Source organism: Coffea eugenioides, chromosome 5 (genome assembly GCF_003713205.1).
Source record: "Coffea eugenioides isolate CCC68of chromosome 5, Ceug_1.0, whole genome shotgun sequence".
Lineage (NCBI taxonomy): Eukaryota > Viridiplantae > Streptophyta > Magnoliopsida > Gentianales > Rubiaceae > Coffea > Coffea eugenioides.
Window position 1 is genome coordinate 24,090,746 of NC_040039.1, and position 13,034 is coordinate 24,103,779.

Sequence of the window (13,034 nt, forward strand, 5' to 3'; positions counted from 1 at the left end):
ACGCCAAACTATCTTTCATCTTTTTGCCTTCACAAGCATTCTGAACAAATGTTGTTTCAATATATCGATGTAACCCACATATCTTTAGATGAGTTATCATCTGTTCTGTCAAAAATTGGACTTCGCCTTTGTTTTGAGTTTTTGAACAAAATAAACAATATTGGAGTTAAGATTTGCCATACTTTAATCTACCGTAACTTTGACCCAAATAGATAAAACACATATAAACCTACAAAAAAATTCACAAGAAATTGATTAAGAAGCAAAGGAATTTTTCTCTACTATTCAAACGGGGCTGTGGCTATTCCAAAATATACAAAGAAACGAATACTGGACGATGGAGTCTAATAACTTCTGATACTCTGTATGGCTTCACTAATACCAGTGCTTCCACACTACTATTACTAGTAAGGGAACTAATCCCATGCAATTGCCCCTATTGAACTAAACAATGCATCACATTATAAACCAATATATAAATAGCACATAGACACTAATTAATTAAATAACTAAACACTTGGTTTATATTTTCTACAATCACCATAATCATAATTATTCTTCTCTCGTATCTGTCTAAAGATTTCCAATTTTTGGCTTTCCAATTGTGCGGTCTTGATAGATTTCCCAATATTGGCATTGAACCTTATCAAGGAATTAAATTAATGCTTACAGTTATACAAGGAGTCATCTACTATTTATATTGTTAATTGACAATTTTCTCCAATGTAATAAGTCATTCAATTGCTGAGAATCTAATCCTAATGATACTTGTTAGTCATCCATCCCTCCGAAAAATTTCCAGTACTTAATCAAAATTCCAATTCTTTGCTCGTTTTGCCAGTTAATATGCCCCAGTGCTAAAAATCAGTACATTTCATAAATCCAAGATCAAAAAAGAAGTTTTCCTTCTCCGTTAAAGAGTATTTGTAAGGAAATGCAGTATCATCAGCTATTGATCAGCATCGTATACACCTACTTTCCAACTGACCAACACAAGCTACATAGGCACGCCATCACAGCAAGGACAACTCAGAATGTAAATGTAGGTTTAGCTCCTCTGCCCCTAAACGCCAAAAGTAACAACAATTACAGAAGATGCAAACTATACAAAGTCCATAAAGTATATGCACAATTTTAACTTCACTCCATTGGGAAACAACTCTCATTAATTACAGTACCAGCATGAGCACTTCCCAGCATAATAGCAGTAAGCATCAACTTGCCAGCATCAGGAAAATCTTTGTGCTGCATCAGAATTGCTTCCACTGATGAAGATACATCCTTCACATACTCAACTTCCAGATTCTCTTGCCTCAGGGGCAGTACTTCATCGAATCCACCATCAAAAGTTTTTGCTTCAGGCCCATAGCATATAGTAGACGCCTGAAAAAGAACTGTTTCTTGAAGAGAATGTAGGGTTTCCTCATCACTCCACCCTTCAGTGACAGACAACTGATAGATCCTTTCCCAGTCATCCTGATTTGCTGCATTCCTCCAGCACTCCTCCAAAAGGCTAGAGTTGCACTTAAGGAAGAAGAAGCTTGTCCACGCAAAAACATCAAATGCTCGCAAAGCAAGGAGCCTGTTCTGGTTTTTCAGGCACAATTCAATTAGGTCCACAGGAGGGAGAAGCCTGTTTCCAATATTGTGCTTTTCATCACCGTCAGGAAGGAGCCCCAATATTTCTTCCTGCAAATTTTAATCCATGAACATTAGAGATTTGGAAGCAAATGTAAAGCTTCCATACAGCAACTGCAAAAAAAAAAAAAAAGCCTTGTTCAATGAACTAAACTAATTATTAGATTGATTCCCAAAAAAAAAAAAAAATTGTCACGGAAAGCTTTCTCAGGCTCAGCCTTCAGATTAACAAGCATAAATCTACAGTCCCCAATAGCTGAAAAATGGTCACTACAAGGTTAAGGTAACTTCAAGGGCTTTTGCTAGACTCCCAACACTCCAGGAAGCAGAACTGCAAAGTTTCTCCTGTATTTGAACTCTAATTCCATCTGCTCGGAGTTTAATTCTTAACGTCTGTACATGAGTGAACAAGATACATAAAAAGGTGTTTGCTTGTACCTCTAAATTCTACTTATCATGCATATGTCATTATTGTTCCTCTAAATCTACCCTTTTTCACAATTTTCTGAAGCATTAACTCAAGCTTTGAATTGTAAGACGAGGATTGTAAATGAGCCAATGATAGTAAAAATAGCATTTGCCTATTCCTCTAATAGGGAAGATGACTGTTGTTATAATAAACCTCATAAGAGTAATCTACCCAGAACTCAATTGAGTCGAAAAGAATAGTCACCAACAAGTCAATATCTTTGGTTCTCATTTGTTGTTCTACGCATGAAATGAAAACAAACTAACAGTCAGTACATACTTCCAGTTGGCTACTTCACACCAAATATAAGTCAGTATGCAGTTCAGAATGCAATTAAGAGAGAAGCATGCTGCCATAGTGAAAATAAACAGAACTTCGACCAAATTAAGCAGATATTTAACTAGAAGATGAATATAAAAACTTATTCATAGGCAAGAAACAAGTATCACCTATGATCTTTCTTATTGAGTTCTAGGGTGAAATCACCATTCCTAATATTACACCTGGTGAAATCACCATTCCTTATTGAGTTCTTGAGGTTTCCTTTGATCAAAGGCAAGAAACTTCAGACGACCCTCAAACCATAAAAGACTACATAAAAGATCTCATATTACACCTGCAATTTCAGAATATTCAGATCAGCTTCAATGCGCTTCACCTTTGCGGGACAATCAACATTCCTTCCTGCCAGACGTGAATAGATGCATTAGTGACTCAAGCACTTAACTGAATAGAAACAAAATCAGATCTGCAGGTACATTTTTTAAGGCTTTCTCTGGTCACTGTATACTCCATTTCCTCTTATTATTTCTATACACTTTGAGAGATACAATAAACTAAAAAAGCAAACAGATAAAAACTTCATCCTAAGTTGTAAAGTGCACATTTACAAGTTTATTCTGGAGGCATCATGCGAAAATAGGCATCGAGTCAAGCCACACATACAGAGAGGTAGTAAAGCACAAACTAAATGTATAAAGGGGAATAGCTCTGCAACTCATATGTTTGGTGGAGACTATTAGCAAAGTTAAGAATATTCCAGAGCAGAAATTTTGGGGATACAGCCAAGTGGACAAGTATAGTTCCCCAAAGTACAAAGGATCAGGCAAGGCAAAAGGGAAAACAAGCCCTTGCTCATATCTGCCAATGCCAAACAACTAGACTTCTCCCTTGGATGGTAGTTGCTTATTTGGCTGGCTCTCAACATCTCAGAGGTTGAAACTAGATAGTAGCTTGTAAGTCCAGTAATACCATGGCTGCTATTCAGTGGAACTATCACTAACTATTTAGATGCCCTGGGCTTGGGCATTATGGGTATTAGGCAACTCCCCATGATAAGAGATCCAGCATGGAAAACCAGCGCTCTTTCGCTTGGTCACATTGAGCAGACATGTAGACAATTGAGCAATTCCAGCAGTAGGCTTACGATGAATAAGTGTTTGGATGTCGCTGAAGCTGAGGCTTCAGCATGTGCACAAGCAAACACAAATGAACCAAATGCTGAAGTGTAATTGGTTACAAGAAGTGGTCAGATTTTACGGCCAAGCAGGATATTCAAAAATTTCAAGCGTTTAGCTTTATCTTATGCCTAAAACATTTATTACCCTTCCTGCACCTTAGTAACATGCGAACATGCGACTCTTTCAAATACCTGCCATTGCAGCTATCTTTGACAGATTGAGAAAATGCTTCCTTTCTGCCAAGGTTGTTCTGTTGGTTGTGCCACAAAAATGAGTTTCCTCGTTAGCCAGACCTGATGAATCTTCTTGAGACAGACCTACAACATGAAGAGTTTCAGAAGCAGCAGCAAATTGATTAAGAAACACTTCATGAAGCCAACGAAGATCTTGATGCTGCTTTAAGAAAATAGCAAGCTCTTCTTGAAACTCCTCCCCAAGTCTCATCAGTCTGGAATATTGTTTGCTGTCATACAGCTGCTTGAAGACAAAGTTGCTGAAACCCCCTCTAGGTCCCATGCTCTCATGCTGCATAATAGAACATTGGATGCTATAAGAATGAATTAAAAACTAAAGTTTCAAAAATAGAACATGGATAGATTGTGCACTCTGAAAGATGGTAAATACAATAACATTGAAGATAAAACTACTAGCCACCAAATCAACTAAACAGAATGGCAACCAATATAGGATGATTTTTTTTTTAATTATTATTATTAGCAGGTGAGGGGTAGGATTTTTTTGTTTTTGGTTTTTTTTTTTGGGGGGGGGATTTGAACCTAGGACCTCTAATTTCAGGGATCTCGACCAACTGATACAGGGTTACATCAGTTTAAGGGAGAACAAGTACATAATTTCATACCATAAGATTCTTAAGGAGCTCGGAATCATTAAGGTCACAGCAAATACTCCAAAGTGTCTGATACCCTTCATGTCTTTTAGCAATATGCAACAACTTAGAAGAAAGCTTTCTAATAACTTCGTCATTTTGTACTTCTGTTCCTCCATCTGGATCCTGCAAAAAACGAAAATGTACGGTACCAAGTTTCCTCAGATGCAACATTCTCTATCATTTTAAAAAAATCTGAAAACACATTCCAACTAAAAAATCAGGGACTCTAGCATTATTAATGGGACAATTACGTGACCATGTTGGACTTCACAACAAATACCCTTGGCTTGACATTCGAAATGAAGATTCTTATACTCAATGAGACTCAAGATCACTTACTACTTCAAGACCGAGCAAGCAAGACAAGCAGTTTCAAAACCAAGACATGCTTTGCCAACTCATATATTGCCATTCCTTATATTCAATATAATCAACCCACAGAATCCAGATGACTGCTACCTGAGGCTTAACAAATCAGGAGGACACTAACAATGGAATAAACAGAAACTCGACTATGACCGAGTACCATATTTTGGCAAATCACCCTTTGCTACCTTGTAGTTACAAGTCCATAGTCAAAACTCCATATCATTCCAAAACCTACCTTTTGCTCCCTTGTGCTTCTCATTAATGGCAGGAAAGAAAGAAATGTCAATTCCAATAGATTTTCATAAAAAAGTCCAAATCATGCTCCTATCAATGTAAAGAAACAATCAAATCTCTTCCTTGCTTAATGTTGTCCTAACCAGACCCAACCTGCTTCACCCTTCATCTGCTAGCAGCATCAGAAAAGTTCCAGCTTTGCTAAAAAGTCTCTCCTAATAAAGGATGAAAGGCCTAAACTCAAGTTAATATTAAGGGTGCACAGCTACCAAGATAAGTCGCAATATGTTAGAGTTTACCCGATTCCAACAAGACCACCACTAAGCATAAATACTAAAATGGTCGATCAAGAACTTCACCGAATGACAAGTTAGAAATATTCATCAAACCAGAAAATAATCTCCAGATGCACAATTCAACTGCTCCATCACAATAGCTTCTGGTTTTAGCCCTAAGCCTAGAAATAGATTTGACATATTTAAAATTTTATACAAATAAGAAACAAGCACATAAAAGCATCCAGTCAATGTCAGAATCTTCCAGAAGAAGATTAAACAGGAAAAGTAACCTGGAGTTTGGCCTGGAAGAACCCTTTTACTTGCTTATGGAGGGAGTCAAGAAGTGCATCTCTCCTTTTCCAGTATTCATCTAGCAGGCCTTTCTGTTCTTCATTGCGTTCAGATTTCGCCGTTATAGCTCCAGAATAGGCGTCAAGTAAAACTTCAGAAAGTACTTCTAGATGAGAATAAAAGTCCAACTTCTTAGCATCATCAAGGCGAAATGTTTCATTGATCAGCTGAAGCATGAAAGATGCAATGCTCCAAATGCCACTTCTTACAACAGTTTGGCAGTACCATGGTGTCAAGCCATCAGGAGAAGGATACCAGAGGTGATGCTCACTTCTGTAGTGCATCGCAGTCTGAAGTATGCTTACACATGCATTTGAGATTTCACAAGCTCTTTGAAACTGAACAGTGAAAGGCATATCTTCCCCAATCATGCTGTCTAATTGTTTCTCTAAGCAGTAAAACAAGTCCTCAATATCTGAAACCTTACTGTAGAATACTTCAGCATTCTCTCTATCCATCAATAGAACAGTTCTCCTACGGGCTCGCTCACCAACTAACTGGATAAGATCCCAAAGAGCACCAGAGGTTTGAGTTTCTGAACGAGAGTAAGAAGAGCTGACTCCATTTGTATGACTCTGGCAAATCATATTCTGCAGCTCCCTGAGTTGGAGCATTCCGGCAAGCTTTTCACCATGTTCCAAAATAATTTGCAGTGACTGTCCTGCTTGCAGGAAAAGAAGTTTCCATAAAATAGATTAGATTGCTTATGAAATGATGCAAAAGCTATTTGCGGATTTGCTAATTTTGTGCTTAGATCAGCAACAATACAACAACCAAGTTAGTAACAGATAAATAGCCTTTGATATGATGAATGACTACATGAAGAACTAACAGCAGGTGGCTATAGTCCACAAGAACCGTGCCATGTACTTTTGGCCATATTCAAACATTAGTTCATCTCAGGCAGCTGTTCCAACATATTTATAAAAGTTGTCAATACCAGACCTGAAACCTTTATGAAATGGGGTATTTGCACTTTCCTTGGATGGCTAATGTGAACATGGATTTTAACCGACCCTCAGTTATGAAAGCTTCCAACACCAGTTCTAGGTTTCACCACAGCCGAGGTATCATTTGAAATTCATCATCTTAACTTTGACAGAGAGGGTAACTTAAAGTGTCAGCACGATCTTGAATCTCAAAATATTCCAATCTAGAAAATATAAATGAAATCTTAACTTTGACAGAGAGGGTAACTTAAAGTATCAGCACGATCTTGAATCTCAAAATATTCCAATCTAGAAAATATAAATGAAAATTTTCTTAACCCCTAATATTCGGCATCTCCCTTTCTCAACTTAAGCTATGAGGAATTGATATGCAGAGAACTGAATCATACCATAACAGGAGTTGAATAATTGGAACAAATTTCCTGGATGAAAGACATACATCTCCATAAACTCAAGCACACAAAATACATGCAACTGAGTTATGATTATCTTCTCTTACAATTATCTGCGCTTGATTGGCTAAGTGGAAAATGAAACTTTTTTTTTTTTTGGAGGGGTGGGTGGGGGGAGGGAAGCCCATAGCTGCAAAGTTGGAGTAAAGAACAAGGCCTGTTTATCGGCAGTTTTCAGTAAATTCCCTTTAAAATGTTGGTTTGTATTCGGTTTTCAATCATAACCCAGCTCGTCATTTACAATGACTGTTGTATACTCCAATAAACATTTTGATCAAATTTCAAGCTTTGAAATTCTAGGTTCTATTGAAACTTATCTTAGGCTTTCAAAATGTAACTGAACTCAATTACAATTTGGGCTAAGTTTGGTCAAAATTAATACATCAATAATCACAACCGAAAATTCAACTTTTTGGGACATCCAAAAAAAAAAATTTCAAGTTCCATCATTAAATCTTCAACATTGTCAATCCTAAGAAGAAATTTCAAAGCTCAACCAAAGAATGACTGATTGCATCGATAAACTCACTTCATCAATCCACAACTTAACAAGATAATCCATATCTATAGAGGTTCAATCAACATGAAGTAATATACTAAAATCCAAAACCCAAACATGAGGAAGACACAAACATAGAAACTATAAAAGAAGATCTGAAACAAAAACTAGTAGTCCATGGAGATAACTTCTTTAAAATCCAGCAAAAGAGGGAGCCACAGGTTTGGGTGCACAAGAGAGGGGAGAGCAAGAGTGGAAAGGAAGAGAGAAGAGGAAGGAAAGGTGGATAGTGGGCTGCTAATGGTGCAAGCAAGAGCAGGTAAAAAGGAAAGAGAGCAACTTTCAGAAAATGTGTCCTATAAAAAGCTGCACTTAAGATCCAGGTTGGTAGATAGCTGGGATGGGAAGAAGAGGAAGTGGATAGGGAGGGGGTACTAGTTATATCACAGAAAAAGTATAAGAATAGACTAGGCACTAGTCTTTGCTGGTCTTAGCTGAAAACAAAATTTGTACTTTTAGTTATTCAGTTTACAAGCTTTAACCAACCTAAACCAGATTGTAAACAACCATTATTTTGGAATGCTCAGATCATTTCCACTTGACCATTACAGTTTAACCTAATTAATTCAACTCGACCAGACTCTTGTTCAGAACACAATTTGAGATCTCCTGTGTAGAGTTGTTCCAATGAACTGCGTCAAACTGGAGGGTGAACATTTTCCTTATCAGAAATATTGTTGAATTTTCTTTCCAGTTACATCTTGGTTTAAGTATAAACTATAGTCATCTACAATCCCCAGAATCTACCTTCAAAAACAATTTGCAAAGCCTAACTAGAACAAAATTTACTCCCAGAACTAGGAATGTGCAGAAAACTAACTTCGTTTCTTTTAGGATGATGCAACGGATCATGGTGCACTGACATTAAGAGTTTAAAATCCTTTACTTAAGCTATTTTTTTGGCTAATACCCAAAGAACAAAACAGACTTAATTAAAGATCCGGATACTGAAGGGTTCAATTATTTAAAGCATTCATGACAACAAAATAGCACATGGCCCATTGGAGATCTTTCTTTCAAAGGGCTCTATATAGACAGTTATCCAAACTCCGCATACATCTAAAAAAGTGTCTGCACTTTTAATGGATCAACAAAACCTTCTAAGATGAGTGAATTCCTTTTCCTTCAATCTTAATTAGTGCATCAATTTGTTAAGGATGAAATTTCACATTCAAGGTGCTCAAGAACGGGCCTATAAACAGAAAAAGAAACATAAAGCTATAGGAAGTATGATGAGAAAAGTGATCATACTCTGTTTAGTACACAGTTCCTCATGACACTTGGATAGAGCTAGGAACTGAAGATGTTTCTGATGCTTCTGTTGCTTCTCGATGAGCTGGGTTGACACAATTGACAAAGCCACAATCTCAACTCCCCTGGTTGTCGTCCAATGTTTGGCTAGGGTATCCACAATTGATTTGCTCATCCTAGTAAAAACATTTGTTTCACCGTCTCTTTCAAATGCCCCGGAATATTTTAGTTTATCAACTGATCCTTCAACCTGCCCAGACAAGAGAAAATCATTGAAAAGCTGATTCAGTAATGCTTCAGATTCTTCATCTTGAGCATTTCGATGTGCAATTCCAGTTAAGGGTGCCCTATGTCTATCCACAGCATCCCATGCTTCTGAACTAGCCCTTCGAGGAGGGATATTGCCAGAAAATGAGATGTTTTTTCTTTCTTCCTGTGATGATCTTTCATTTGAGCTCCCTTTGCGAGACAAACTTCGCTCAGGTGGTTCAACTCCACCAATCAAAATAGCCCTCTCAGGAATTGCCCAGATTCCAGCTTTCTCAGTCAGTACAGCCCAAGCTCCATCTTCACCATCATCTGAAGAAGGGAAAACAGCAGCATCGAAAACCTTGCCAGCATCATAAGGCAGGTCAAATTGGTAGAGACGAGTAGAATTTCTCCAGTAATGCGACACAGTTGCAGTTCCATCACCAGAAAGTATAATGACCGAACCAGCTGGCTTGCCACCAATCTTCAGCCTCATCGAAAATAAGAATTCCTCATCTTCTACTCTTGCTTTAGGTATTATTACCTGGATCGGGGCCTTCTTTTCCAAAACCCTCTCAGATGTTGGTTTAACATTTTCCGTCGAAATGCTCAACCCAGACCTATATTGCATGGTCAGAAGTGAATATTCGGTGTAGCTTGAACTAGTGATTCGATCTTTGCAAAAAATAGCAATAAGAATAGTGATAACCTTTCCATCATTGTCAATTTGCAGATCCAGGGGCCAGATCCTCTTTTGCCCAGCTAGATCCTTCTGGATACCCAAATCACCATCAGTGCCTACAATTTCATGTGACCAGAGCTTGGATACATTATAATCAGGTGTAAGTTTAACACAAAAACACTGTATCTCACGATCTGTCAATAAAAGAAACTGTCTTTTAGTTTCACTGAATGAATTAAACAACTGCCAAGTCAATGACCTAGGGTACCCCTTACTTCCAACTAAATGGCTACTATCACCACCTGAAGAGGCTGTACCTAGCATGTCCTGAAAAATTTTTTTCCGTTCAATAGCAAATGGGCTGCAGAAAAACTGCCAAAGATCACCATTGGAACTACATGCAAGGGAGACACAAACATGGTTGGCACCTAGAACAGGAGTTGCAATCAAAGAGTTTAAGGAACTCAATCCTGTAATAGAACTCCCCTGCTTAGTACGTTGCCGTTGCTTATTATAATTGGCTTTCCCATCACCAGGCAAAAGTAACACCTCCAACTCCTCAACTGAAGCAGAACTAAGAACTGGAGCACTTCTACTTTCAGAGTAGATCTCTGGCCAGTATACAAGAGTTCGACTTCTTCTATTGCATACAATAATGCCAGCCGAATTACACTGTGAGATCAATTTGTCACTATTCCTATTTAAGCAGTCCCAATTGAGGATACAAACTAACCAAGTGTTAGAATTGAATGCATTTCTGCTGGAATCCCTGGTTTCAAAAGTACTAGAAGGAAGGTCAAGAACAACACAATTCCTTGAAGCAGTGGGAGAAAAGTAATTCCAGACAAAGAGCCTGTCTCTGCATATAACCCAAGCCAGAGATGTTTCCTTGTCCATTCCTCCAGATATGGACATCTCACCTGCCAGAAGAAATATGTCTGCCTCAAAAAAGGAATGCAAGAAAATCATCCAATACCTACAAACTGAACAAACTGCACAAACCAGGATACTGTTTTTGCACTAAGGCTGCTTGTTGTTCATCACGTACAGCTAAAGGAAACTCTCCAACATACACAGGTTGAACTAGGTCCACATCATCTCCTTTTTCATTTCTCTTAACTGGTGGAATCCTGTAAAAATCAATAGCAAAAATAACTGATAAAATCCTTTCCATGCATATGTTATGAAGCTGCATTTCAAGCTCCCACAATGAAACCATCCAAGATCACATAATTGACACACTTATATTTGTCTAGAACAGTATGTATGACAATTCAGATTCCAACCAATTACATAAATAAGACAAGAAGAGGGAAGCACCTTGCAAACAATTTGTTCAACCACAGAGCAGCTAAAAGAAAAAAGATACAAATTTACACCAAGGTAGCCTCCATACCAAATCAACAAAAAATAGCGCAAATAGCAAACTTGGAACCATAATTTAGCATTCAAACTGATTCCTGTACAAAATACACCAATACTGCAAGAAAAAACAAAATAAAAAAAGATACTCTATGCAACATTTAGCACAAATGCCCTTCAGCTCAAAATTGTGCCCTCTTACCTCCAAGCACACCCTATTGAGAAATTTGGCATGGAAACTAATTGAGCACCAATTTCCCATATACAAGTAAATACCCAGAAAAGAAACTAAAATCTTTCAATAGCATTAGTCAATATCAATTTATAGCAATAATTAAATTCAAAAACAAAAGCAAAAAAAGATAAACCAGAAAAAAAGACATAAAATAAACATGCTTACATTTGTCAAGAACCATCTAATCCAGATCACAATTTAAAAATAAGACAAGAACCAGTAAAAACCTTGAAACTTTCCTCCACAAAAAAGCAGCCAAGAAAACAAGCCCCAGTTGTACTGAGGTAGTCCATAGAAATCTACGAAAATTTATTCAAATGGTGCACTTGGAACCCAAATTACCACAATTCTAGATTATTTATAAAAGAGGGGCAATTAAACATATTCATGTATAAACTGTACGGATATCACGTACACAAAAAACTAAAATTCTAAATTCAATACACAAATAATCACAAATGCCTATTGAGTCCAAAATTGTGCCCTCTAACCTCAAAGCGTACCCTTTTCAGAAATTTCCAGGACATCTAATTGAGCACCAATTTTCCACATATCAGTGGATGCCCAGAAAAATTAACTAAAAAACTAAAACCTATAACATCTAGTAGTCAATATCAATTTACAGCAAAAACTGAACTCAGAACGAAAAACAAAGAAATTCAATAATCCTACCGGGCAAGGACAGAGAGGCGAGACGCCCAAGGAGCAGGAGTGCCAGTGGCCGGGCGATTGGGAATTACATTGCTATCTTGAAGTGGAGTTTTTGGCGATGCCAAAGAAGAATCATTACTCTTTTCTGTTGCATTTTGATCCTTACGAGCTGCTGCTGCGCTGCCATAGCTGGATTTCCTTCTTCCCGGAGAAAACATTTTCGGGGAGAACGGTTTAATTGTTAGGGTTTTACCCTTTCATTTGGGCGGCCGTGTGAATATGTAGTTAACCCGCCTAGTTTGAATGGTTTTGAAAGCTTTTTTTATGAAGGAAGGATTATTATTACTTTACCTCCTTAAATTATATCAGCACTGTCAGTTTATCCCATAACATTATCTTTTAGTTATTTTACCCCATAGTTAATTCAACTCAATATATTAAGAATTTTTGGATAAAAGTGCCCTTTTATTCTATAGCGTTACCATATCGTTATTATAATTTTATCCCTTTAAATTATAGTGATACAATTACTTTAATCCCTAACATTATTTTTTAAATATTTTATCTCATCGTTAATCTAACCAGTATGGTCAAAAATTTTAAATGTATTTACTGTTTTTCTATATATAATTAAAAGAGTAAATCTTATACGCATTGATAGTGTATACATTATCATCATTGGATTCATGATACATGTGCGAAAGTTATATTTCAAATTCAATTTTACATAGTTGTCATTCATTCGATTCTGATGGTGTATACATTGTTAGTGTAGGAAAAATTGATCCTAATTATAAATAAAAAGTTGGAATGGTTACTCTACCTTTTGTTTTCACTTTAAGAGATTTAAAAACAAAAAAAAATAAAAGGATTTTCTCATATTTCTTTTTTTCACACTTATTAATACTAGGAAAAGAAAAAAGGATAGGAGAGAAGAAGTCAGAAAATTAGATAT

At 37.0% G+C, this 13,034-nt stretch overlaps 1 protein-coding gene across 1 annotated transcript; it reads right to left on the reverse strand.

Moving 5' to 3' along the window:
* Positions 1-855: 855 nt before the first annotated feature.
* On the reverse strand, positions 856-12,355 carry LOC113770291 (nuclear pore complex protein NUP133). The gene is made up of 9 exons (XM_027314710.1): positions 12,101-12,355; positions 10,834-10,961; positions 8,901-10,751; positions 5,628-6,349; positions 4,427-4,579; positions 3,759-4,092; positions 2,724-2,791; positions 1,179-1,689; positions 856-1,063 (listed from the first exon to the last, which is right to left on the reverse strand). Exons 1-9 carry the CDS (start codon positions 12,295-12,297, stop codon positions 1,014-1,016), a joined length of 4,014 nt encoding a protein of 1,337 aa, XP_027170511.1. The 5' UTR covers positions 12,298-12,355; the 3' UTR covers positions 856-1,013.
* Positions 12,356-13,034: the final 679 nt, after the last annotated feature.

Coding starts and splice junctions, on each gene's coding strand:
- LOC113770291 (XM_027314710.1), bottom strand. CDS start 12,297: ATGTTTTCTCCGGGAAGAAGGAAATCCAGCTATGGCAGCGCAGCAGCA. Junction 4,580..5,627: donor TCTTCCAGGCCAAACTCCAG/GTTACTTTTCCT, acceptor CGTTTTTTGCAG/GATCCAGATGGAGGAACAGA. Junction 2,792..3,758: donor AAAGATAGCTGCAATGGCAG/GTATTTGAAAGA, acceptor CACGTCTGGCAG/GAAGGAATGTTGATTGTCCC.